Source organism: Corylus avellana, chromosome 3 (genome assembly GCF_965113065.1).
Source record: "Corylus avellana chromosome 3, dhCorAvel1.hap1.2, whole genome shotgun sequence".
Lineage (NCBI taxonomy): Eukaryota > Viridiplantae > Streptophyta > Magnoliopsida > Fagales > Betulaceae > Corylus > Corylus avellana.
Window position 1 is genome coordinate 4,846,552 of NC_142492.1, and position 27,084 is coordinate 4,873,635.

A 27,084-nucleotide genomic window follows, 5' to 3' on the forward strand; every position below is an offset into this window, starting at 1 on the left:
GAATTTCTGGGTGATTGCTCTGTGATGGAATTTCTCTATGATTTCTCTGTTCGAATTCCAGGAGGTTCTACCAAAAGAAATCTAATAGATTTTGCTACTCAGTGGATGTGGTGGGTGAATTATTGGGAGAGAAAGAGGAAAAAATATTTTCGGTGAAGATGAATGAACCAGAGAAGAAAAGAGAGGAGAGAAAGTGGGAGAGAGAAAAAAAAAATTCAATGTTTTCGATCCTATTCTATTATGTGCAGCTATCTGATGTGTACCCACCGTATTAGTTGCTGCAAAAGGCAACTTTTGCAGCTCGACCGCATAAGAGGTTTTCCCTAAATATAAATAATTGTAATTTCAATTTTATCCTGTTGGACTAGGTCGCTTCAAATAGGGACATTGGGAATGGAGGGTTGGGGGACCACTCACCTCCATATTACAACCTTCATCAACACTTCTCAGAACATGCTGACACTATAGCTGTCTTTGTCTTTTTTCTTTTTTCTTTTTTCTTTTTAAAGTAATTATCACGAGTGTCATCACACAAATTGATCCAAGAGTTTGAAGTTTTGAACCAAGAAAGTAATCAAAACCCACCCAACTTCTACAAATTAAAGTGACTTTTTTTTTTAAGTCTTTTAAGGGTGATGGGCATGATGGCTTTGACAACTGGGGATTAGAAATTGAGACTGAGATTCACAGCAATTATTTGTTTGAATTGTTAGTAATTTAGATTGATAATGTGAGAGATAAATCTTATATAATATGAAATTTATTTATTTGTTCAGTTACTGATCTGGATAAATAGATCTTATATAGAATCTCTCACATTACTTATTTTACCTGTCCGAATAGGTGAATGAACCGTTCAAAACCCACCCAACTCCTTCAAATTAAGGGTGATGGGCATGATGGCTTTGAAAACTAGGGATCATAAACTGGGACTAAAATCTACAATAATTATTTATCCGATCAAATTGCTAATAATTTAGACAGATAATATGAGAAATTTTACATGAAACTCATTTATCTTTCTAGCTAAATCCCATATAAATCTCTTACACAACGTGTTTCACTTGTCCAATAAGTGACTAAACTGCTTAAAATTTATTTAAACAATTAAATTTCATCTCTCATGTTACTTGCGGAGTAAGTAAGATCATTATCCTAGAAATTAATTGTGATAGGTGTTTGATCCATTTGATGCTCTGAATTCTCAACGCCCAACTTACAGGTAAACGGGTCAAACTCTCTCTCTCTCTTTCTCTTTCTGAATATATTTTTTGTTTTTTTGTTTAGAAGAAACCTTTTTAAAAAAAAGAATAACAAGAAGAAGACATCTTAATCGAACCTAAGAGTTGTTTCATATTGCCAAGCGAAAAGTCAAAAAAGACAGCATAGAATATTTTCTTTTGGTAGGTAACAACATGGAATATGTATGCAATTTAATCTTTTTTTGTATTTAATAATAATGTTTAAAGAACCAGCTTTGTTTCATGTCCTACAATTAATCATTTTAATCTTTTAAACTACTTGGATTTTTTTGTAATTGTCTATCATGCTTTCACATGAATTTTGTTACAAGAACCTTCTTATTGTGCCTGCATTTCACTTTTTGGAGGAAGGGGGATGTACAAGACAAGGGTTAAGATTGACAATTTTTTACACAATTTGTAAAAATGACATGATTCGAACAAGAAATTAACAAGTTAGAATTAATGACTTTGTCCCGTTTAATTAAATGAACTGAGTTTCAATTAAACCTATATAGTTTTAGAGAAATTATTGGTGTCAATAATTTGCCCATATTTTTCTTATATTCTCTTACAAATTCAATAGATAAAGCATTAGATTTATGAGGTCCACAATTGACTTATATAGAGTCTACATAAGTCCACAAATCTAATAGTTAATCTGTAAGATAATATGAACAAAATACTAACACCAATCATTTCTTATAATTTTATTACGAATGTCTTAACATAACCTAAACTCAACACACAACATAAAGACTAGCAATTTTTGACATAACCCACAAACCCTAAATTAGAAACTTTAGAATTGAAGAAAATTACTCGTTTGGTTAAATAGGTCAAGTTAAAATTGACCTATAATTTTATACATATGTTTCAATACAATCCAAACCCAACACGCAAATACGACTTGGCCATCCCTTCCCAGAGGTTTGTTTTACAAATATTAACGGGCTGTTAATGATGCAATAAGTAGTGCCTTAGAAAATAACAAGTGTGAATGTTCACTAGATGCGAAAACCTCTGAATTTCTAGTAATAGGATTGCCAATTTGCCATCAAAGGGCCCGAGCAACATTTTTGAACTCGTTCAAGCAAGATTGAAGTATCTTTTGACGCTTCTGAAGAGACTGTCGTTCGTTCTGTAGGACATCAATGGCGCCTGGAGCAACAAACATGTCCATGAATCTCTCATCGTTCACAGCAAACAAATCCAACCCAAGTGCCACCACAAGCCTATCCCTGCTGCATACAGCAGAACAAATAACAGCTTGTTATAACCAGTTCCTTACTTTTAAAGTAAACGAAAAATGATTCCCTAAAGTTCATAGCTTGGTTTCTTAATTTAAGGTCTACAACTAATAGAGCAATGAACAATGTCAAGGCCCTTTTAAAAGAAACCAAAAAGTTTCCTTGTAAAGAAAATGTAGAAATCTATGTTATTCAACTGACAATCAAGTGAATCCGTGAGATATTCTAGCAATTTGAAAATCGCAGATTATGCTAAGAAATGGTTTGAGCAAAGTAGTGACTGCTGAAAACATGTGTACAAAATAACATAAGCTGACCAAACAAATCAAACCAAAAGACTTACGGCTTCCTGACAGCCTACAACAATCAAAAGAAAACAACTTTCGTGAAACCTGTAATGGTAAATTCCTAAGCCCCTCAATGCACAAATCCGACCACTATCTGGTGCTTGCACTGTCACAAGGACAACATATCCTGTTGTTTCTGTAAATGTAAATGCTTTTGTAGATGCAAGTTAATGTTGAAAAGATAAACAAGCTCACCAGGGGGTTAAGAATCCAGAATTCAAAGTTGAAGCTACATTTCGCTCGACAAGAACTTCACGAATCCGCGCAAAATGATTTGCAGCTGATGAACAGATATCTGAATAGGCTGAGCCTGATCTTGAACCACTATCACCAAATAAAAGACCGCCACCATCTTGAGCTCTTATGTGATCAGTATTTCTGCTATTGCCTGTCAATCTTGAAACCCGTTTTCTCGCTCCAACATCAATGCCATTTACAAGTTCTTTCTTGGCCCCAGGATACACTACATCACATGGCTGATCAGGTGATGGTGTCTCAGGCACAGTCATTTGGCTTTCTCGAAGAGCTCCTCTAGCTTCCGCACCTTTTCCTGGAGTGGTTTGCTGTCCGTTCTTTTCCGGAGGTATGTTCTCTTGATCCTTCACATTTTCATCACAGGCTGCTGGCCCCCCATCAGTTAGCTCGAGACAAAATGAACCAACTGAAGCCTGGTTGAACTTGCAAAAAGAGGTTGCACTTGAGCCAAGGCGTCCTTGAAAATCATTCTCATAACAGACCTGCGAGTATGGGCTTGTAACTGAATCAAGGTGGTGCCGAACTAGTTGCTTGCATTGTTTGGCAAGGTCCTTAATAAAGCGATTGTAAGCATGCCTTAAAGCAGCATGAAAACCAACATAGCCATCCATTTTTTCTGATTTCATCCCATCTGCACAGCAAACAAAGTCCAATGGATTTAATGATCCATTCTATGAAATTAACATACCGACACCCACAATTAGAAAAAGAAAAGAGAATTACAGAAGTGGAAAATGTTGCATAAAAAATATATTAATCATAGAAGGCACAAAGCCCATATACGCTCTTGACCCCTCAAGGACCTTTTTTCCTTTCTCTGGTAATTGAAGGTTGGTTTCTTAAACTTATCTTGGAATCTGGACATAGAGATAGTAAGAAATAGATCACCAGAAAATTAGTTGACGTACTCAGACATCAGATTACAGTGAACTTGAACTCCCACAAACATGAGTTATTACACTACTCATGCTTTAATGCATATTCTCATTACCAACTAAAATATCATAAGCTGAAAGAGAATAAACAGTTCAAAGAAAATCATTCTCAGGTAACCTTAAAAAGAGAGAGAGAGAGAGAGAGAGAGAAACTACACTGAATATATTAAAGTTGTAATCCCAACTCTTGGGTTGGCAATAAAGTAAAATAAACTAGTAACTGCACAAGAATTGTGAACAAAGAGTTAAAAAGCTTCTCACATTCTGCGTCATGACTGTGATTTCTTTCTAGTGCAAGATCATAGAGATTCCCCAAAACAAAAGCAAGCCTATCACAAGCAGTGTCAAGAAGAGGAGCCAGCCATGATTTGGCAGCAGCACGGGCTATTTCTGCAGCTGCTTCTGTTACTCCTCTACCCCCACCTCGGCCAGCATGTGCAAGTAATATGTTTGCCACCTATCAGGAAACTAAATAATTTACCAGTTCACAGACAATCTCAATCCATTATCCCAAGTAAATTGCTCTTAGAATATATATACCTTCTCCCTTGACACTCGAGGGCATTCAATGGAATAAGCAGCACAGCGAAATTCATGTATCACTCTTTCAAAAGCAGCACCTCCATAAAGCCGAAGACTAGCATTGGGAGGCTTTATATCTGCAGTAACACCAGGCCAACCGCCCAGACCACTTTTTGACTGCTCTTCCATTGTTGTTTTTCCCCAATGCTCTGGGGCAGGATCTGCTGCTCCATCAATCAAAGCTCCCTTTACAATAGGCATGAACAGATGACATTTTTAATCAAATATCTAAAACTTACTTTCTTGGAATTAAAAAAAGAAAAGAGTAAAAAGGAAGGTGAATCTTATATGATAACTTCATGAATTACTTTTTACTGAAAGTAATAGTAACTACAAGTAATTGGGTGATATTTCTAGTGGCATGGGATGATTAATAAATAATTTATATTTATTTTTCTTTTCATAGGAGGTTTAAGGATATTACTTTTCTGGTTTCTATTCACCTCTTTTTGCTTGAGAAGGGAGGGGATTCAAATTAACTCAACAAAAAACTTCTATCTAGTCTCAACTACTTGACCTGAGGAATTCACATTATGAATAAAAGCATATGTTTGTTAAATGAAAGTATAACTGTATAAGAGAATCTCACAAGGAAATCATGGACTGTCAGAAATATGAGGGAGATTTATGAATTACGAGAATCTAATATAAAAAAACAGGTTATGTCCTCCAAATGAAAGATGTCATGAATAGTTTATGACTTAACACATAATTAAATTTAAAAAAATCTTAAGAGTGAATTTTGCCCACCACATGATTGCTGATCGAAGCTGCATACAGCATTGCAGATCTCCTAAGATGAGCAATATCAGAAGTAGCCTGAATTTTAGAGTCCATTCTGGCCACATCAGCCATAACTTCACTGCAGCGCTGCTCAAGCAAAGCTAGAGTTGCTGGTGCAGCTTCTTTATATCTCTTCTGAAGCTCAGACTCCAAATAATCTCTCAGATGGCCAAAGCCTATATAAGGCTTGAACTTTTCCTCATCAAATCCACCCTGGACACCCTCATGAAGATGACGTAGAACTTCTGAGTCCACCTGAGATATTTGCCTGCGGAACTCATCATTTGAAATGGTGTTCCGGTCCTTTGGCAGGGCCACAAAAAATGGGCGTATGTTATCTCCCAGGTAACCGCTTGCACTCAAATATCGGTCCACTTCCCACCTGTCACTGAACTCCTGCATACATAGATATCTTAGATTTAGTATTCAAACAATAATACAATGACATCCACAGAAACCATTCACTTCTGCCATACTATGAAAACAAGTTTCTTTAGTTATTTGTACATTTGCAAAAACAAACTTCAACAGCATGAGGAAGCACAATTTTGTGCATTGAGAATCTAAATGATGGAGGTATCCACCCATCATTCTCTTTTCTAGTATGCTTAAATTTTATTACCAGGGGTCAACTCAACAAAATCCATAAGTTCATACCTTGAGCCGATTATCGAATTTGGAGACAACGATTACTGTCCGTCTGAATGTAGGATCAATTTCGCGAATAGAATCTAACCAAAGTGAGGAGCACCACTCCACGCTACTCTGTTGAAGGAACAACAAAATGCGATGGGGAGGACTAGCCAATGACTTCACCATCGAAAGAATTTCTTCGGGGGTATTATCTGGTTCTCCTTTCTTTGCCTGCCAATGAAAGTTCCAAAAAAGAAAAAAAAAATTAATATAAGATCATAATTTCAAACATATATTTGCCCATGTAGAAGAGTGTCACCTTAAGAACAAAGCCTGGTGTATCTATAATGGTGAGATTAGGACAATGTGCATATTCAGCTCGCATCACAATTGGCTTAGAAGAAACTGCTGTTTTAGTCTTCTTCAAAAGGGCCTCAGTTCGGGACTTTATGATATCTGCAATTGCAGAAGCCAAAACAACAGGACTTCCATATTCTTCAGAATCCTCTTCCTGCTTTCAATGCTAAACTCTCAGTACTTTTTGTAAACAAAACATCAAAGCATTGGGAGAAGGCAAAACACAAGTAACACAGCAAAATAACCACCACATCAAGAAGATTGCATATGTATTCATTACCATATGACCAAAAAAAAAGTCAGTTAATACCCAGAAAACATACGAACCCACAAGTTTTTCAGTTCTCAATATCCAAACCCTAATATGTTCATTCCCACGTTACTTGCTGTTTGATTCCCAAGAAACAAATAAAAGACTGAACTTGATCCACCCAGTTTCTACAAAGAAGATTGGTTGTTTTCATCAGTCACCGTTTCAACGTAATAATTGAACATATTAAGTAATTTCATTTTACAACTTTGTAATCCACAACTTCCTCCTGTTTCTTGGCAAGCAACAAGGAACAGAAGTGTAACATAAAGTACTGAATACATGCTATACATCTATGAATCCGACATTTTTAAACGGTAGCCTAAAATGTTAATCCCAGTTCTGAACATAAAAAAAATGGGGAAGACAAAAAAATATACTAATCTGCATATTTGAAACTTGCTAAAACACTAATCTGTATTCAATTAAAAGTTAAAACTAACACAATCACTCGGCCTCCAAAGTCGACATTTCATTTCATATCGCTTGCTGGAAACTAGAACCCAATTGTTTCAACATGAACCGCATACGTTAATCCAATTTCCATTATCTTTCCATTTTTACCAAAATAACCAGCAATCCATTTGAAAGAAGAGCACAGAGAAAAGAAAACCTGAAAGCGGCAGCGGGGTTCGAGGGCGGAGGGGTCGTGGACCATCTGGAGAATGAGGGGGCGGCGGGTGCCCATCTCGACCTCGCGGACATTGAAGCGGAACCCAAGGAGGGCTTCGAGGAGAGAGCTCTTGCCGTCGGATTGGCCACCCAGGGCCACGATCTCTGGGATCGGCAGCTTCTCCCCGAAGGCCACCGCCGCCGCCTGGAGACGGTTGTAGGCCTCGAACCGAGCGGAGCGAGCCGAGGATTCGGCCGAGACGGGGTTGGGGTGTTTGCGGGACTTGTCGGAGGGGGTCTTGGAGGGCGTGCTGAGAAAGGCGTTGGAGGTCGCCATTGGAGAGAGAGGGAGAGGGGGAATGAGGAATGAGGAACGCGGAACTTTCGAATTTGAATTTGGCTCACCAAGCCGTTAGGGAACGGGTTTTCAAATGAAATGCGTCTCCTTTGTTTTGAAACAAAAAGTTCAGACAAGTTTAATTGGTTCTGCTCATATTTGGCCTATGTGGGCTCGTATTTTGGTCTGTGATGATCTAGGCCCATATTCGGCCCCAAATTTGTTTTTTTACAAGTAAGTTGGTCTTGCTCATATTTGGTCCATAGCCATATTTTGGCTCATTGTTTTGCCAATTTTCGGCCTATTGTTGTTAAAGGCCCACCTCCGATAAATTTCACCGACTGCCACCAACTCCAGTCACCACCGTCGCCCGCCACCAACTCTATCTAGTCTCCGACCTCCAACACTACCATCTCAACAAAAAAAAAAACCTTATTTTCAAACTTAAGCTTCCATATGAAAACTCAAGCTTATAGAATTTTCTGCCTTTAGTTCGGGGGTAGGGGTGAAAAGATGGTTAGTAAAATCCAATAATTGCATCCGCTAACCGCCGGTTAACCCCACATAACTTTAATAACCGCTAACCATTTTTTAAAGAAAAAAAATTAAAAAGTTAAAACTTTTTTTACAAAAAAACCAAAACGACATTGTTTTTATGGTAATATGATAATACCTTACTACATACGACAGCATTTATATATATATATATATATATATATAAACACAAAAATGACGTCGTTTCATGTATTTTTATATATATAAATATAATATACATAAAGGCGGTTAGCGATTAGGCGGGCGGTTAATATTAAAATATATTTCCATATACTTGTGATTGATAATCAAATCATTGTGATTGATTGTCAAATCGTTGTGATTGATATTCAAATATTTGTAATTAGTTCTCTTATTTGTATGGTACTCACCTATAATATTTTTCCTATAAATAGAGATAATTTGTATTGAAAAGATCATTAAAAAATAACTACAAGATGTAGCCCTTTGGGCTTTTCCCTAGTGATGAACGTAAGTATCTAACACCGAACCATCTGTAAAATTTTTATCTCCAATTTCTCTCTTTATTCCGCTTTTTATATTTGATTATCCATTTCAGTATGAGTTTATTCACTATAATCCTGATCTACATAGCTGTTATCAGCAAGTCTTGCTACAAATTCAATCTAAGAAATTAAAGAGCTAAAACTAACAATATAGGCTTTTAAATACAAGGAATGAAAACACTAAGCAATAGCAGATATTGGAACCTTAACAAATGTAAATGAGGATTTGATAAAAAATAATAATAAATAAATAAATAATGTAAAGGAGGAAATGATCGATTTGAACCTGAGAAACGTTGGTGAAGAGAAAAAAACGGAGAAATGTTTCTTTATTATGTAGGAAAAATGTTGGTTAATTTGGGTGAGTGTTAATTTAATGCCATGTTTTGTTTTGAAAATAGTATTATCGGTTTATGCAACATCCCGTGAGTCTGTCGATTTAAGGAGGGGATGCTCAAACTCGAAAAATTGTTTACGGTTTTTAAAAATAAAAACTATTTTTCCGAAATTAAAGAGACATTTTCCAGTCAAACCGAAAATATTTTTCGTTGACTATTATTTTCTACCGCACCAAACACCTGAAAATACAAAAAACATTGTATTAACTTAATTATGTTATATTACACTGGAATGTATTTTCTGTCGCACCATTGTAATATACCATAATTAAGTTAATACAATCAAAATGTAGTCTTACAAAACATTTTCTGCCATGGTCGCAGGCCTCTAAAATCAAATCATTTAAACACTTCTTATCTTTTTTCTCTCTTCTCCAAATATTTTTCCCAAAATCTTTATTTTTATTTTCTAATTTAGCAGTAGTATTAAAATTTAGCAATTAATAATGATCATCCCAAATTCAATCCACATAACTTTTGAGCATAAAAGGGACATAATAGTCCTATTTTTAACACTATTCATAATAAAGTCATATGGTGTCTCATAGACTTGCTTTCTTCCCCTAGTCTTCCATGATACTTACACACAAAATCAAAATCAAATTTAATGTCTTAATATTTATTTATTTATTTTTTTTTTTTTTTTGAATTGAATTGAAATCTCATGCTTTCATTAATAAAACATCAAATCATACAGCTCTGAGAGATTACAATATCATGAAGAAACATAAGATATTTGTCCATCCAATTTTTTTACATAGCTTGTAGTTGTTGCCTGTTGGAAAGCCTCTTTTGCCAATAGATGGGCAACCATGTTTGCTTCTCTCTTAAAATCATGTTTCACTTACCAGGATTGGAAACTATACAAAATGAGCTCTGATATTCGTCTATCAAATTCACGTACCTGCTCTATGATTGCGCTTTATTATGTAGTGCAAGCACACTCTTCAAAGTATCGTCTTCCAAAATAACATTGCGAGCCATCCAACGTTGTACACCTCGGTCTGACTATCGAATCTCGTTACTACTATTATTATTATTATTATTATGTTGTTCCTCCTCATAGAACTCCTCCACAGTTGCCCTTACATTTTTGACAATTTGATTCGAGTGTTTGAACTCTCTATAAAAAATCATATTGTTTATACGTAGCCATATCCCTCTTGCAATTGTGGCCATCGGCTCGAACTTTCCCTTTTCCAGTTTACCCAATAGCTCACCTGCAACTTTTTTTTTAAAAAAAATTAATAATAATAATAATCATCCCCTCCAATGGGGTATTTTTGAATTTTTCTAGGACACTCTCCCCAAACTTCACAAGAAGATGGGTAAGATGTGAAAGATATTTTCCACCTCCATTCCGCAAATTGGACATAGAGGATCCTGCGCCACCATTTTTTTAAACAAATTTTCTTTGTTTGGCAGTAAATTATTACTGGCCTTCCACATAAAAACTTTTACAACTCCAAGGACGTTTAAATACTAGATGTTCTTCCAAATTTTGCTATGCTTAGAAGCTTAAAACACTCACAAAACAATTGCATATTATCTTGTGCCATCAAGAAATTTTAAAGCACCTGATTTCAAGTGAATGAGAGATATAACATGAATAAATTCATGATGGAGTTAATCAATTGTATCCTACATTAATTAGATGCAAATTAAAAATTACAGAAACTCCATCATTTTTCCAGTAATTTTGGAGCAAAGCTCGGATCATAAATAATTATAAAAAGAAAAAAGAAAAAAATGATTTTTTCTTTGAAATGCTATAGTTGACTAGTAAATTTGTCAAAGTTGGAGCTTAATGCCAATATGTATCACACAATGAGCTGTAAATACAAACACTTGCACAATATTCTCTAAATACCCTTTTATATCTTTTGTATTTATAATTAAATAAAGTTTTTTTTTTACTAAAAAATTATTATTATTTTTTAAAAAAAATTCTTGCAAAGGTGGGGTGGGGCGGGGGAAGACTAAAAATTGTCAAATAATATTTAAATATTTTGAGAGAAGAATATATGGACCGTATCACATGATGATCAATGATTCAATGTGTGACCAAACACGATGGGAATAATTAATCGGTTAATCGTGTGGTGGTGGTGGAGTCAACGCGATCTATGTACGACTTTGAGAGAGTGCAAATTCGGTGGGGACGCCGCGCTGCGCATGTGTGTGCATTCGGCGAGTCAACCGTGTTTTGCATTCCATACCTTCTAGGTTGATGCGGTCTTGATATTGTTTATTAGTGGCTCAAAATTCTTCGATCGACCAAGGAGATGGGGCCACGTGTCTCATCGTGTATGCCATGGGGGATCTAGCGCTGGGTAATGTGACCCGCCCGTGACTCTAACGCATTTCCCGCCGGGAAAGAAGATCCCGTACACGTGTACCAGCAACTTCGCCTCCAATTTTCATGGTCAGCTAATTAAAAGGGTATTAAAGTGTGGGTATTTTGTTATGGAGAATTACTGAATTGATTTTTCCGAATTAGATTTGTATCAAAATGATATTTGTGATATATAAATTATCTTAAATATTATTATGATAAAAGTTTTATACAAAATTGTTTATTTCATTGACTTTTATTTATTTTTTGGACAGAACCTTTATAAAATTATAATTTTACCCTTTAAAATTATAAATAAAAAAATAGATGGACTCTCATTGAGGGTACGTTTAATACGCAAAATTACTATTTCATTAAGAAAAAAAAAACCTTTCTTAAGAATGGAAGAAGCCAAAAAGGTGGAATAAAATAACTTTGGTGTCAAAGTATACATATCTCTAACACTTGGAGTAGCCATTTCCAATTTTTCATGCCCCACCGGGGAAGGATTACTTTCTTAAATCGAGGAATAACAAGGCTATTTCAATTGACCTTCTTCCATTTCCAATAAAAATTATTCATTTTTTTTTAATAATCATTCCACGTACTAAATGTAACCTAATTTTTTTGAGAAATCTTCTGTTTAGCACCGGAACTAAGCATTATAATTACATTAAAATTTGCAGTTTGTGTAAATCATTTGTATCTGACGAGTCATTAATTAGAGGTCTAGATGTTGTGAACAAGAATCTAGGGCAACAATGACATGAGAGGTGGTTTTATTATTATTATTATTATTTATTTTTATTCAAAGCGAGGGGAGGGGAAATGTAAATTACAAGAAAACAAATGACAAAGGCGACAAAGATTTCCTAAGAACAGTCAGGAATGAGTCAAATAAATTACCCCGCCTATCAAGCGAACCAATACAGCCAAAATAGGCTGTTATGTATGACAACGTTCCGTAAACGGAACAAAACCCCAAAGGGTTGCCAACACGACCATCATAAGTCAGTAACAAAGAACAACAAAGCTGACTATTAATAGTAGGAAAATGAGTTCAGGTGGTTGAGTAAAACACTATCATGATATATAGATATTCATATTTAGAAGTCAAATTCTTAATAGTTTTGGTAATTAAATTAATTTAAAGCAAATGGGTTCCTAATGAGCGCGCTCTATACTAAATGTAGCTGTCAAAAGTTTCCCATGGAATTCCAGAAGTTTATTTTATATAATGTGCTTTTTGCAAGAATCTACAGCAAGAAATAATTAATTATTGCTACATCTTGCAATATTTTATCAAAACCTTGCAGCTTTATAATGCCCCCACTCATGCGGGCATGCAAACTTCATATATCACACAATGGCTTCCACACTCCTCAACCTCACAACCATTCTCATCATACTCCTATCTTTGCACCCTCATTTATCCTTCTCAAATGATATTGCTGAGGAGGATGGAGAAGAGTACACAGTTGACTCCCCATTGGCCAATCTCAGATCAAGAAGCAGGTTTTTGGCGACTGTGATAAAGAAAGGTGCACATTGTGATCCCATAACTCGCAATGTGTGCAATGGGGTGTCGGCAAACAAGGGGGCGAGCCTTCTCCATTGCTGCAAGAAGCACTGCAGAAACGTTCTTGGGGATAAGAACAACTGCGGGCGATGTGGGAATAAGTGCAAGCAAGGGCAGCGTTGTTGCAATGGAGCCTGCATCAACACTGCATACAATGTTAATCATTGTGGCAAATGCAATAAGAAGTGTGCACATGGCCTTAAATGCGAGTATGGATATTGTGGGTATGCTTGAAAATTTATTCAAAGATATATTGTATAATAAGGATATTCTGCATCTAGGATTAGGGTTTTCATAATCTCTAGTGGGTGGCATACAGATACAAGTTCATGTCAGCAAATGATCTGAGCTTTTTCAAGCACGTCTTGAAACTGATGCATGTTTATTTTATCGATTAGTACTGCTATTGGGATTCATCCAAAACTGCCTTTTGTTTTGTTTTGTTTTTTTTTTTTTTTTTAAAATTACCAAGCTGTTTCGACTCACTTCTTGACTGAAAATATTCATCAACTTGAAAACTAGCCTAAGCTTAATGAGTATTGAGACACAAGACTCCAAGCCTCCAGATCGATAAGGAAATATTTTGAAGCGTGATCGAGTATATATTTTATTTGGAGGGGGTTTGGTGTCTAATGATGTTCGTACTTACGACAATCAATGATTCAAATCTATAAAAGTTCACTTCTATCCCTCTTCTCGTCAAACCAAGGGTGGTGTTGTTAGCGTGCACAATAATGATGAATAATACAGAAACGAAAAGAGAGAGAGCAAGAGAAAATCGAGACACAGATTCACATGGTTTGTCAATGTACCTACGTTCACATGAGAGTGCGGTTATATTTCAATGATTTAGGGTCACAACATAACATATTTACCTAATTGTACGAACGTATTTTGAAAAACCCCAAAATACTCTTTGCTACGTTCGCTCCGCTCAGCTCCGACAACTGGCCAATCATACTAGTATTTCAGTATTACTCTCTATGCCTGATAGAATATGAGCCATTTGTTCCAACAGGTGGAGGTGAATTGTGTATGTTTTGTTCAACACGTCTTTGCCTAATTACTGCACATTAAGGCCATTGTTTGTATTGGAGGGATAAGTATATATAACATTACTACTAAATGCACACTTCCTGTATAAAAATTACCATTAGATCCAAGTTTGGATCTAATGGTGATTTTTACTGCTACGTGAGGGAGTGTGAGAGTAAAAATGTGTGTAACATTTCTTTTAAACCATTTAATAGTGATCAATGTAAAATAAAAGATCGGTTCTTGTAATATGCTCCATGTGGCATAAAATGTTATAAGAACTCTATGCGATATATTTGCAAAATAACAAATAGGACCCTACATTTAACTTCTGTCCAACTTTTAGATGGAAACCGTCAACTGTCACATTAGCACCAATCAAATTATGACACATGTCATCTATAATAAAAAAACTTAAAAACTATAAATAAATAAAATATATAAAAACTATATAAATGCATAAAAATTTAATTTAAAAAAGCTGCCAAATGGGGGTGGTTCTGCCACCCCCCATTTGGCCAAAGGGGATGGCTCTACCACTTCCCCTATTCAAGGTTTTTTTTAAAAAAATTGTATATATTGTATATATTTATAAAAAAAAAAAAAAATTGTTACGGTTTGGCTTAGGTGCTGTAATTTTTTTTTACATCACCTATGTTGTACTTCTTTTAAGAGGTGAGATTCAATTTTCATTTCTCTCTCTTTCTCATTGAATATTATAAATTGAATCTCAACCCTTAAAAGAACTACAACATAGGCGCTGTAAATTAGGTGAAAATTGGGTGCATAAACCTATTTGTTATTTTTGCATACTATAAAGAACTCTTAATTATAACAATTTTATACTCCCATGAACTTATTATAAAAAATCGGTGTAAACTCATGGGCTAATTTTACATTTTTCACATTACTTTATCGCAATTTTATGAGCCTTGTGTTCTACAAACTTGCAATTTTTCCAAAGACTATAGGTTGCATGCATCTGCTTCTGTTGATAAAAGATTGAATGCGAATGGAATATATGTAATATTGGGTATATTAGCCTCTTAATGGAGACATCCCTGTATCTTTATTGGTATTTTCATATAGCAATTTATGCGCCTTGTTTTCTACAAACTTGCACTTTCTCCAACTACTGTAATTTTATTTTTGCCACCCACCACTACCAGGAAGGAAATCCAACAAAGCCATTCTGATGTTCAAATCAGTATGGGTAAGCGGATAGGAAATTTAGGCAAGTTTGGCCTTAGGGTGAGAAAATGCATACATGGAGGAGTACCCTCGCCTCCTTTATATAGGCCATCGTCCCTACCATTCCTCCTTAGGGTTTTAGGAATTTCCACCAATAAATTTGTTATTGACATGGAGATTTCCTCCATAGAATATCGGGAATAAGAAGTGCTAGAAAGTCAAACAAATGAACCCAAAAAATTTTTTAAACTGATGTGACAAGGGTTTTTAAATTAAAAAAAAAATACAATTCTCTCTCAATTGTTTGGCACTCACAATCTGCCACGTCAGTTTGGAAACTTTTCTGGGTTAATTTGTTTGGTTTTCTAGCACTTCTCATCAGGAATAGATACATGGTATGGGTATGCAATTAAATGAGCTAGCAGAGGAATAATTAGCTGCCAAGTGTCATACTTGAGCAAGGATACACTTAGGTCTTGGGAACTAGTCGGGTCGAGGGTCGGCGGACCTGCGATGGCTTATAAGCCCTGATATTCCTAGGTTTGCTGGGTTCTCTAGCGGACAGCATGGCCTCCAATAGCCCCACAATTCCTTGGATGATTGATTTGCTAATCGATCCATGGAAATTTGAATAGAAGCCCATCGTAGTTAGGTCTTTCAGTGCCCCCCCCACCCCCCCCACCCCCCCCCAAATCCATTGGATGATTGATCTACCAATCGAACCATGTGAATTTAAATAGAGGCCAGCCGGTTATAACTAGACCCTCAATTAATTTTAAGTCTCATTTCGCATAAAAGATTCAATCAGTTTTGGTATTTATTTATTTTTCCCTCCGAAAATGGGTTTTAATTCGATGCATAACCTCCATTGTTTTTTAATTTTCTTCAAAAGGGTGGCCTTTTGGAAGCATCTTCAATGGTAGACATTGAGGGTCTGCAAACAAAGGCAAAACAGGATTTAAAGAAGAAAATTATTTCTACAGAGAAGTCTGGCACTGCTTCCTTTTGGAGTTTTTGTAATACTTATTCAACAAGTGAGATGAAGTGATGGGTACATTCAATTGATAAAATGGAAATAGATGGATAAATGGAAATGAAATGGAAATTGTATTGATAGTAAAATCAAATTGGGCCTGGAGACAAACCATAAAGACAGACGTCTATATCAATTCTCAATATCCTTTCTCTTTTACAAAAACACCTACTTATAGTAAAGCTAGTAGAGACCATTTCCAATGCAACTACATAAGCTAACTCATAGTCAATCCTAATCCTAATTTCAAATCACCTAATCTTAATTTCAATAAACTAATCTTAATTTAAATAATCTAATACTAATGAGTTGGAATATATTCCAACTCAACCTTATCTTATCCCTATCATGAAGGGTGTGCTTCACCCACCATTTTAGGGCAAAGAGGCCTCCGTGACCTTCTTCCACTCAATTGCAAGCTCACTAGAATGCAACACATTTATTAGGCCAAAACAATTTTTTTTTTTTTTTTAACAAAAAAACTTTATTAGAAAAAGGGCAGTTTTGCTTCATTATTATTATTATGGCACCCAACATTAACAAGTACAATTTACCTTTCATCATCCCCTAACCTTCCCTTACCAAAAGATTGACATTAAAGCTTGAAAATAATATTCAAAGTTGCAGAGTTACCTCATGCCAAATTTTACAGATATCGAAGGAGCTCTACTTCAAATTTTCCCTTACGTGTAGTCCTTGTTTCTCCTATCTGAATTCACCAAGGTAAAATTTTGAGCATCAGAAATGGCAGGCTAAATACTTGGAAAAGCCATTCAAATTCGACAACTCACCTTTAGTCTTCCTCTTCCACTGACTGAGACAATATCACCAGTCTTGAGTGGGGTGTTGTTTTTAGAAATAGGTTTCCAATTCACACGAACCTCTCCTTTACTGCACAAATGGAGAACTTCAAATTCATATGCTATTATTATTATATAAGCCTAGCAATTTTTCGTGCTTCGTGTATAAGAAAGATCAAAATATGATTTTGGTCCTTAAACCATGTCTCAGAATATATGGAGACATGAACATATGTGGACAACATTAAATGTAATGTTAACTGCTAGAGATTAGGGCTTCCAGTTGACTCAATAGATGCATGGAAGATAAGATCATTCAAAAGACTGAAGTTACCAGTAAGCATGTGAAACTGTCTTAAATGATCATACCAGAAGTTAACAGAGACTAACCAGAGAAGACACTAAGAGGTGGCAATACTTCAAGGACGAAAGAGTCTGGCTGGGATGATAATGATGTGACAGAAAAAAAAAAGAAAAAAAAGAAAGAAAAGAAGAACGACCAAATGACAGGTTACCAAAAAGAGTGATTGTGCCTACTATTTAGCAAATGAGATCAAATGACATGTTACCAAAAAGAGTGATTGTGCCTACTATTTAGCAAATGATATGGCCCGGTAAAGACAAAGGAAAGAAGCAGAAGCAAATTCAAGCTGACAACCCCAACTAGTTTAAACAAGGCTTTGTGGTCAGTTGTTGTGCATGCATCCCTTCCGGAATCCAGGCGATCCTTTAAAACATCATATAAAAGACCTCAGCCTATGTCAGAGCATTCACACCCAGCTAGCCAAACTAACCTTTGGCTAGCCAGAATGCAAATTTGGGTGAAAAATCACCCACATCCAGCTAGCTACTTTAACAAAAAAATTGGTGAGCTGCTACACACTCACTAAATAAATAAATAAATCTATCATTTTCTCTCTTCTCAATAAAGAAAGAACATTTAAATGAAAAAATGAAAGTGGTAGCTAAAATAAAGAGTGGGATGTAGGTGCTTTGGAAAAATGGGTAGCTAAAATAGAAAAATGTAATTTTTTAGTTAAAATGGAGAGAAAATTTGCTGAGCCGGATGTGAATGGTTTCAAAGCTTAGAGATAATACTTTATTCAAGTGACATATTTTGCACTAATATAGAAGGCTATACCTGATCGAGTCGACAAGTTTTGATCGTGAAATCTTAAATCCTGCACTAGCTAGAGCGTCAAGCCTTAGTGATGCTTCTATGGTTTTAAATGGCTGAATCCTGCCGAAAGAAGAAGCTATGTTTAAGTCTATGGTAGAGGAGAAACATTTAGAAATTGAAACAACAATGATTAGCACGACAATGACTATCAACCTTGGTGGTTCATAATCAAGAGAGATCAACGGTATCTTTGTGCAAGAGACTGGAACATTACCAACCTGCAATAAGGCAATGTTGGTTATTGAACTTGATTTTAGAAATTTATTTCTAGTTTATGTTCAATAATTCCAAGGATGAAGAGTTTGTGTCTTTCGATATTCTTGTAGGTTATTAAGTTGAAGAGTTTGTGTCTTTTAGTCATGTGGGAGTTATATGGAATTTATCATGCATGTAAGTTATTTAGGACTTAATTTTTATGTAGGAGTTATATGTAATGTAAATGGGTGAACTGAATATTGGAAGTTAGAAACATCCATTGTCGCATAAAAATATCCATGTGCTCAAGTCAATACTTTCAAGTGAATGGAATTAAAAAAAAAAAAATAGTTTGTTGTGTTTGTCCTTCTCTCTACTTTATCTTCTTTAGACTATTGCATGTGTTTTAGCCTCTTAATTTCCAACAAAAATGCATCAGAGCCACTTGTGGTAAGATTCGTAAGAAAAGAAAATGGAAAATGGAATGAATGAAGATTCCTTATCTTCGACTCAATATAAGTCTTTACAAGCCACAAAAAGAAAAAATGAAGGATCAAAAGGCTATCATGATCATCCATCAATGTTTGGATGCTGGCATGTTACAAAGGAACTACTTCTAAGCAAACTTGGGAGATTCTTCAAAACTCTTATCAAGGAATTGATAAAGTGAAGAAAGTTCGCATGCAAACTTTGCGAGGTGAGTTGGAAACTTTGCATATGAAAGAATCTGAATCAATTTCAGATTATTTTTCAAGAGTCTTGACCACTGTGAACCAACTAAAGAGATATAGTGAAAATTTGCATGATATAAGGCTTGTTGAAAAATCCTCGGTTCATTGGATATCCAATTTGCATGATTAGTTTATTAATTCTCATTGTGATGAAACCAGAAAAAAAAAAAAAATAAAGAACATATTTTCAAATTGGATATCTATTGAAAATGGAAAAGCAGTAGAAATGAAGTGACAGTACCTTGTCTAATGACGATATAATAAAGTCAACAAGTTCTGGGACAATGAGGATTTGAGCCCCCTTCTCTCCCTGAGCAGTGAATATTGAACAAATAACAAGAAAAAAAAGCAGGTCAAACTCCACTCAACAAAGCCCATCATCCCACTTTCTGGAGATGGCTAGCTATTAAATGAAAGACCATGCATTTTTCTATTCCCTAAAACCAAAAAAGCTCTAACTATTAGGAATGGTTATGCTGTCTACTTTGGAAACGAGAGTATGCTCAGTCAACACAATGGAGTAGGGTTGAGCATCACCCCCTACGGGAGGATTTCAGCCCTACCCCGCCCTGCATCCGCCCCTCCACCGATTATTATGTTGAGAACATGACAAAATATTTGTGTAGTTATGACTTCTGCTTTTTCACCCCTTTTCTTTCTTTTTTTTCTCAAATTGCCAAGGTTTCTCATAGTTTTCTCCCCACATATAGGTTAGAGCTATCTATTTCTGGCATGAAGAAATTTTTTTCTCAAAGTGCCCACAGCCCACTATGGCATTTAAAAATCCAAGATGTATAAACTATTCTAAAACCATGAACATGAACAAAGCATGTCAAACACATCCATCAAGCATCGGGCATGGATGCAGCTCCTTTGATATGTCCAAGCTATTTGGTTAGTTACAAACACAACTTTGAACTGATTATAAGATTAGTTTTTAGGAATTATAACTAGACCTTTCCATGCTTGGGGCTTTTGCCACAGCCTAAGCGGTACAGAGTGGGTTGCAGCTGGGCTAGATTTTATGTTCAAATACTAAAAGGTGTAAAGAAAGAAAAAGAAGTAATCCTTCTTCATATTGCAGTGACGTTGAACTGAACATAGTTTGGTTATCAAACACAAATGTTCCTAACTAGTTGAAAAATAAAATAGTGTCTCAAATGAACATTCAAATGATACCTGCAAGATAATATCTCCGAGCTTCTCCCTGGCAATCCCTTTACCAAGAGTTGCACCAAGGAAGTCACCATGAGAACAAGGTTGAAACCCAAAGTTTCCCGTGACACTGGAAAAATATTCATTAAATAAAAGATAGACAAAGGTGTGCAAAAAACGGAGGTGCTACAATACGACTTACCTCAATGCTGCAACTACATCTGGATCACTTGTCATCACATCGGGATGTCCAATAGAAATTCGGCAACGCTCAGCCTAGATAATGTCACAATTTGAAAGATATATCAATATAGACAAGATGATAATTATATGCATATACACAAAGGAAAGCAGAACGCCAGTTTTACTTGCGGGTATCCTCCCTGAGCAATTGCTCTAATGTCGGCTAATTTTTCCAATGCTAGCATCGACTCCTTGAGCACTGGTGGGGTAAGAAAATTCGTATGGACAACTTCTCTTCGTGATGATGCTCGTCTAGCCTACAATAAATGCAAAACACAGTGGTGAAATCAGAAACATTTTTACAAAATCAAGTTCCATGTAGGGTTTATTTCATGACCACAAATCCAAAGGGTCTAACCTTATTGCCCTTTTTACAGCAGAGAAAAAAAATTAAAAAGGAAAAAAAATCAGGTGGCCTTTACAAGGAAATGAAAGTAGATATAGTCTGATATATTTACTGAGAAGTAACACAAATACCATTTCAAGAATATGTTTCACTTCATCAATAGCACTTTTCTCATCACCCTTTATGGCTTGTGCTAAGTGGCATATTCCTGAAGCTATCACAGAGAATCCATAGTGTTAAGGAAAAAAAATAGCATCAGATACGAAACAAAAGTTTTTAGCTTATAAGCTAGAGAATTCATTGAATGTAAGGGAACTAAATTGAACAGGTCTCCATGTACAGTACTGATGAGGTCTTAAACATTCATCTCACAGTGTTCAGCAGACAAGGTGTGCAATAATGGATGTTGTTAGGAACCCGGGGTTGGTGAGAACTAAAATCAAATTGTTGGTCTTTCCAAATTTTAAACACATAATGGTCTCTTGATATGGATTTCTAGAGATGCTTGAAAATCGGGTATTAGTTACCCCAGTACGCAAAAGAGTTTTAAGGCAAGACCCAAGGTGCTAGGTGGTATGCTGGGCAGGTTAGAAAAGGTTCATACAAGCTGTGGCTTGTTCATTCCTTAGTACCCTATTATTTTTTCATACAAGTTTCTTCGGCTAAGTACTGTCCTGAACCAAGACTGGTGTTATCATCCTTCGCTTTTCCATACAGGCCGGATACTTAAACCTTCAGCATGGCTCATTTAATAATTAGCATGCTCCTTGATAAGCAGATAAGTTTCAAACATTCAGAAGCCACAACACAAACTGATTGCCACAACATATGGTTCGTTTTCTCATAAGCTTTCAAATGCTGATTTTCCACAAAACTTAAGTCAGGATTTTTATCAAACAGCATTTCCTCATTTCTTCAATTCACCTTGTTTAACGACACTGCTTATAATTCATGATAAATGGATAACTTAATTAGTTCAATTTCATATACATTCCAGTAACATCTCAATCATCAACATGGTAACAGCTGCATTAAGACGGTAAGTTACCAATGTCTGCATAAATTTAGTGTCAATAAAATTACGTGTTTCAACCATTAAACCAATTGGGTGTCCGAAAATCCCCAACTTTAGCACAAATTTAGCATAAACACTAGCAAGAGTGAGACACAAAGCAATCGTACTACCAAAGAGTACCATCCCAAAGCCACACTCGCACCTTGAGAACTCAAAGGAGAAGTGAGAGGAAAAGAGCGGAGTGTTTTGTAGTGAGTGAGGTTGCTGTTGATTCCAAGAGCGGGAGAGCGAGCGAGCGCATTTGCTGCTTTTCTCAGAACCCACGGTGCTGCGAAGCCCATAGTGGTGGCGGACATGGCGGCCGGGCGTTCAACAACATAATTGGCTTCCCATTTAAATTCAATCAATTAGATTCTGTCCATGCCTGCACTAGACCCACTTGTAGAAACAAAGACGACGCCGTATCAGTATCTTATCGTATAGCTAATTCAATGTATATTTCAAAAGAATTTTTGGTGTTTTAATTTGAAAGGGAAATTTTTGATGTAATGAAAAGTTGATAAACCTCTTAATTTGAAAAGAATAAAATTCTTTCATAAACTTTGTAGTGTTTAGTATTTTTTAAAAAATAAACATATTTAGTGTTTATTTTAAGAAAATATCTATTTATATTTTAGGTTTGAGGCTAATTTTATATAAAAAAAATTAAAAATAAAGAGACCGTGATCACCCAAACATTAGTGGGTTACGACTTCATTTCCATTTAAAATTGTGTTTATTATACAAAAATTAGCCACAAATTGGTTTGTAGTTAGTTTATACAGACCAATCTAATAGAGTGACATGCGTTCTTTAGCATGTGAGCAACACATATTTTTTTAATAAGTATATGATACATGTCACTTTATTATATTGGCTTGTATAAATTAACTACAAATCAATTTGTAGCTAATTAATTTTTGTCATTTTTTAAATAGTATTTGCTTAGCTAATCCATTACCCCCTGATCTCATCTTATTACCAGTTTGGAGTAATTAAGTCTCTTTTATGTCACTCTTGTGTCTGTTTAAAAATGAGGTAGCTTTTAAAATCATTATTCGATTAAAATTCAATAATGATCAATCACAAACCTAATGGTGATTTTAAGAGCCACATCATTCTTGAAGAGACACGAGAGTGACATAAAAGTAACTTATAACATTACTCTATTGTTCGTGCTGTCCATTTTGTTTATTTAAGACCTGCAGCGCGTTTTAGAAGGTTTAGATGTTGTTTCAGGTCATTCTTTCAACAAATTTGTCAACTTTGTTTATTGAGGATGAGTTCAAACGTCCTTTCGTGCTTGCCGTATTGGACGTATTGAGAATGAGTTGGAAGAAGTTCCTCCAACTTAATTTAAAGGTAAACTCTGTCCATTATTTATTTATTTAAGCACCTAAAAGACACTTATTTTATTTTTTCTTTTGGGTTGAAGGGAAGCAGGATTCAATGGGTAGATGACGTTTTCTTTCTTCTGGCCTTTGTTAACGTGGGCCAAAGACAAACATCAAAATAAGGAGAAAGCCGTTACAAGCAAAGGAAACGTGGATCTTTTCCGCTACAAATGAGTAAGAAGGGAAAAAAGAAAAAGGAAATAGGTGGGAATGTAGCCATATTAATGGAATTTAATTGCGGCCTAATAAGCCACAATGCCACATGAAAGGTAAATTTTTCTAACCTTCCAAAATGAATAAGTTAGGATGGAAGAGATAGAGTCTACAATGCGGTCAGCGATTTTCCAATCTTGCACAATAGACAGGTGTTGAAGAGCCATAACCACCACTAGTGAGTCGCCTTCCACAATAAAGTCCTTCAAATTGAGAGAAATTGACGGGTGTTAAAGTAATGATTAAGTTATTGAATTTACCTCTCATATCAGTTTAGGTGTTTGGGACAAGTGGACGATTAAATGATTAAATTTATCTCTTCTTATCTGCTTAAGCTTTTGAAATAAATAGTAATTAATTAACACTAGAACAGCAACAAGATTCTCCCCAAATTAAGTTGGGGTTGCAAGGAGGACTTAGTTGAGAGAGGGCCTTAAAGATGTTACCATTTGAATCAAGGCACACTCAGCTTGAGTCGAAAAAGTCTCTCTTATTGTCGTGCCAAAATTAATTTTGAAGGATCCCACCATGGGAGGGGACCATGATGACGCTGCCAGCACCAAAATATCAAGAATGATTCCTCCATGAGCTACCTTGTTCCTATGTAGCCAAAGAAGATAACATTGTCACAAGAGACAACATCGTAATTAAATTTGGAAATAGTGGGAGTCCTTTTGAGGGACCCATTAGGAGAAGGAGTCCACAAAAACTCAAAATTAATTCGGAGAGATGAGAACCTTAATTTTGTGGATTTTCCTGATGCTAGGCTGATCAAAAGGGGAGTTGATCAGGAGAGGGAGGTTCCACGAACAGGAGGGGGAGAGAAGCATATGATCTGATGACTAGTAGGATTGAGTCTCACAATTTGTTACTATCCTAATGTCTCACATGGGTTAAGTCTAATTTTGACTATGTGTATACAAGTTCTTGGACACCCTTCTCTTGCAAGCCGGTTTTCAAGGGTGAGTTCTACTCAAGGCTCATATCATTTGGTATCAGAGCTAACTACCACGTCGAGTATGGAATCGGAAACAATTCGTCGAGTGTGGGATCGAATGAGTTGCGGCTTTGTGGTCGAGTCACGGAGGAGGCGACCTATAAGCCAGATTAAAATGTCTTAGTACTATGTATGAGCATAGTATTAAGTCATTGAATACTGATAAATGAGTGGAGCCGCCAAAATAGAAATGGCTACTATCCGGTCAGTGTCGATAGATTGGGCCGCCGTGGATGTCGGTTGTGGAGCATGGTGGTATTTTACAATCCTAGTGTCTCACATGGGTTAAGTCTAATCTTGACTATGCATCTATATAAGCTCTTGGACACCCTTTTATTACAAGCCAGTTTTTAAAGGTAAGTTTTACCCAAGATTTGTATCACAAATCTAATCATAGCTAGTTTATTGAATTACAAAAACAAGAAGGAAATCTCAAATACCATATTTTCTCATTGGGTAACGTTTTCAGTGACCTTATTTTGTTTCTCTTGCTTGGAGTTGTAGAAAAAAAGTGGCATTTCCACATTGCACTGGAAATAGAGTATATCGACTAGAAGTAGTACTTTGAAAGTAAATCGAAGGATTACCTATAAGACTAAGCCGCTGCTACGAAAAGATGAATTTAATCATTTAATTAACACTTTAACACTCCCTTCATGTGTTGGCTCAAACTCTCTTCTTTTTTTTTCGATCAAAGCTTTAATACTATGACTCAGGAAAATCATAGAGTCAGAGTGGACAAAACACTCTAAGAAAGAAGAGCCCGAAGCTTTAAGGTTACAATGTCAGAAATACAAGTTGGGATTTCCTCAATCCAATTCTGCTCAATCAAGGATGACGTTGCTTCTTTTGCTAACCCATAAGCAGCTTGGTTGGCATCTCTCTTCACATGACAAATCTGCCAATTTCTGAGAGAACCCAAAACTAACTTGATGTCCTCTAGAATCTGTCCAAAAGGCCTCCAGCTAGCCTCTAAATCCCCAATAGCTTTCACTACATTTAAGGAATCCCCTTCAAGAATAATATCATGGAAGCCCATCTCATAGCAAAATTCTGCTGCCCGAAGAGCCCCCCAAGCTTCGCCAGTAGTAGGTTCTTGGATCAGCTGGACCGGTTCACATTTTGCTGCATTAACCATTCCATCGTGGTCCCTCACAATGACGCCAACCCCCATCCTTTTATGCTTAGAATCAAAGGAGACATCCCAATTAGCTTTGAACTTTCCTTCAGGAGGTGGTACCCATCGCTATCTGTTTTCGCAAGCCCCATCCGGATGACTCCCTTGCTGGCCCAATGAGTCCTTGAATTGAAGTAGGAGATTCTCACCTTCTTGGACCAACTTAGTTGGATGCAAAAAATCGCCTCCATGGACCATAGAGTTTCTTTTAGCCCATATCTTTTTTAATAAGTGATGTCCAACACGTATAATATTTAATTGAAATTAAGTGAATGACCGAGAAAATGCATTAGATGGATGCCCATAGTAGTTATGGTCATCAAACATAAAAATAAACACCATTTTCAAGTAGTTGAAAAATCCCAGATCATTAATTTACTAATCCTGACAATAATTTATTCCAAATCGTATAATCCAAAGCTTCAATTTCGAAGCTCCTTTAATCTTTGAACAAATTTTCAAGCGTACCCACAATATCCATACTCGCATCTAAGGCCATGAGCACACTTCTTATTGCACTTGCCACAATGATTAACATTGAAGGCAGTGTTGATGCAGGCTCCATTGCAACAACGCTGTCCTTGCTTGCACTTATTCCCACATCGCCCGCAGTTGTTCTTATCCCCAAGAACGTTTCTGCAATGCTTCTTGCAGCAATGGAGAAGGCTCGCCCCCTTGTTTGCCGACATCCCATTACACACATTGCGAGTGATGGAATTACATTGTGCACCTTCCTTTATTACAGTCGCCAAAAACCGGCTTCTTGATCTGAGATTGGCCAATGGGGAGTCAACTACATACTCTTCATTGTCTTCAATATCATTTGATGAGAAGGATAAATGGGAGTGAAAAGATAGGAGTAGGAGAGTGGTGGTAAGCTTGAGAAGAGTGGAAGCCATTTTCGAATGAACTTGGGGAGTGCAAGATATGTGGGATGGTGGGTGTTATATATATATATATATAGAGAGAGAGAGAGAGAGAGATGTATAAGTTTATCAAATATTTCATGATTTGAGAAAAGTTTTGTCAAATGCAACTCCAAACACAAGCCAATTAAGCATCCAATTGAATGAGTCAAGCTTTGCAAATTAGCGCATGCTTTAGATTCTTGCTGAGGCATGTTAATTAAAATATACTAACTAATTCAATTGCCAACTTAATTGTCCCCTAAAGTAGATCTAGAGTGTAATGCTATTTAGTAGAATGCAATAGAACGGTTATACAATTGGAATGATATAGCAATAAATATTAGGTATTTATTCAAATGTTAATTTTTACTGTTATACCATCAAGTTATATGACAATCTAAATAAAATTACTTATAC

The 27,084-nt window shown here is 36.0% G+C and overlaps 4 protein-coding genes and 1 pseudogene across 10 annotated transcripts; 1 reads left to right on the top strand and 4 right to left on the bottom strand.

Annotated features, from left to right (window-relative positions):
- Window positions 1-1,992: 1,992 nt before the first annotated feature.
- Window positions 1,993-7,736, bottom strand: DRP5A (Dynamin related protein 5A). Of its 3 annotated transcripts, none has more exons than XM_059587327.2 (8): window positions 7,307-7,736; window positions 6,346-6,537; window positions 6,051-6,257; window positions 5,361-5,789; window positions 4,569-4,796; window positions 4,290-4,485; window positions 3,034-3,724; window positions 1,993-2,485 (listed from the first exon to the last, which is right to left on the bottom strand). In XM_059587327.2, exons 1-8 carry the CDS (start codon window positions 7,640-7,642, stop codon window positions 2,299-2,301), a joined length of 2,466 nt encoding a protein of 821 aa, XP_059443310.2. In that variant the 5' UTR covers window positions 7,643-7,736; the 3' UTR covers window positions 1,993-2,298. The 3 variants fall into 3 exon arrangements, with proteins under 3 accessions (XP_059443310.2, XP_088370892.1, XP_088370891.1); XM_088514766.1 differs by having other exon boundaries at window positions 1,993-2,482; window positions 6,346-6,540; XM_088514765.1 differs by having other exon boundaries at window positions 6,346-6,540.
- A 4,878-nt stretch (window positions 7,737-12,614) lies between these two features.
- Window positions 12,615-13,249, top strand: LOC132175338 (protein GRIM REAPER pseudogene; annotated as a pseudogene).
- LOC132175337 (RNA-binding S4 domain-containing protein) lies at window positions 13,077-22,347 on the bottom strand. Of its 5 annotated transcripts, none has more exons than XM_059587240.2 (11): window positions 22,142-22,347; window positions 21,056-21,138; window positions 20,704-20,835; window positions 20,538-20,611; window positions 20,360-20,465; window positions 19,422-19,490; window positions 18,408-18,472; window positions 18,216-18,314; window positions 17,066-17,165; window positions 16,908-16,983; window positions 13,077-13,160 (listed from the first exon to the last, which is right to left on the bottom strand). In XM_059587240.2, the coding sequence occupies exons 1-10, from the start codon at window positions 22,293-22,295 to the stop codon at window positions 16,921-16,923; spliced, it is 945 nt and encodes a 314-aa protein (XP_059443223.1). In that variant the 5' UTR covers window positions 22,296-22,347; the 3' UTR covers window positions 13,077-13,160; window positions 16,908-16,920. The 5 variants fall into 5 exon arrangements, with proteins under 5 accessions (XP_059443223.1, XP_059443225.1, XP_059443224.1 ...); XM_059587242.2 differs by having other exon boundaries at window positions 13,106-13,149; XM_059587241.2 differs by lacking the exon at window positions 13,077-13,160 and adding an exon at window positions 16,011-16,175.
- Window positions 22,348-25,330: 2,983 nt separating this feature from the next.
- On the bottom strand, window positions 25,331-25,756 carry LOC148586711 (uncharacterized). The gene has a single exon (XM_088514148.1). The coding sequence runs from the start codon at window positions 25,754-25,756 to the stop codon at window positions 25,331-25,333; it is 426 nt and encodes a 141-aa protein (XP_088370274.1).
- Window positions 25,757-26,217: 461 nt separating this feature from the next.
- On the bottom strand, window positions 26,218-26,658 carry LOC132173458 (protein GRIM REAPER-like). Its single transcript, XM_059584962.1, has one exon. The coding sequence runs from the start codon at window positions 26,656-26,658 to the stop codon at window positions 26,218-26,220; it is 441 nt and encodes a 146-aa protein (XP_059440945.1).
- Window positions 26,659-27,084: the final 426 nt, after the last annotated feature.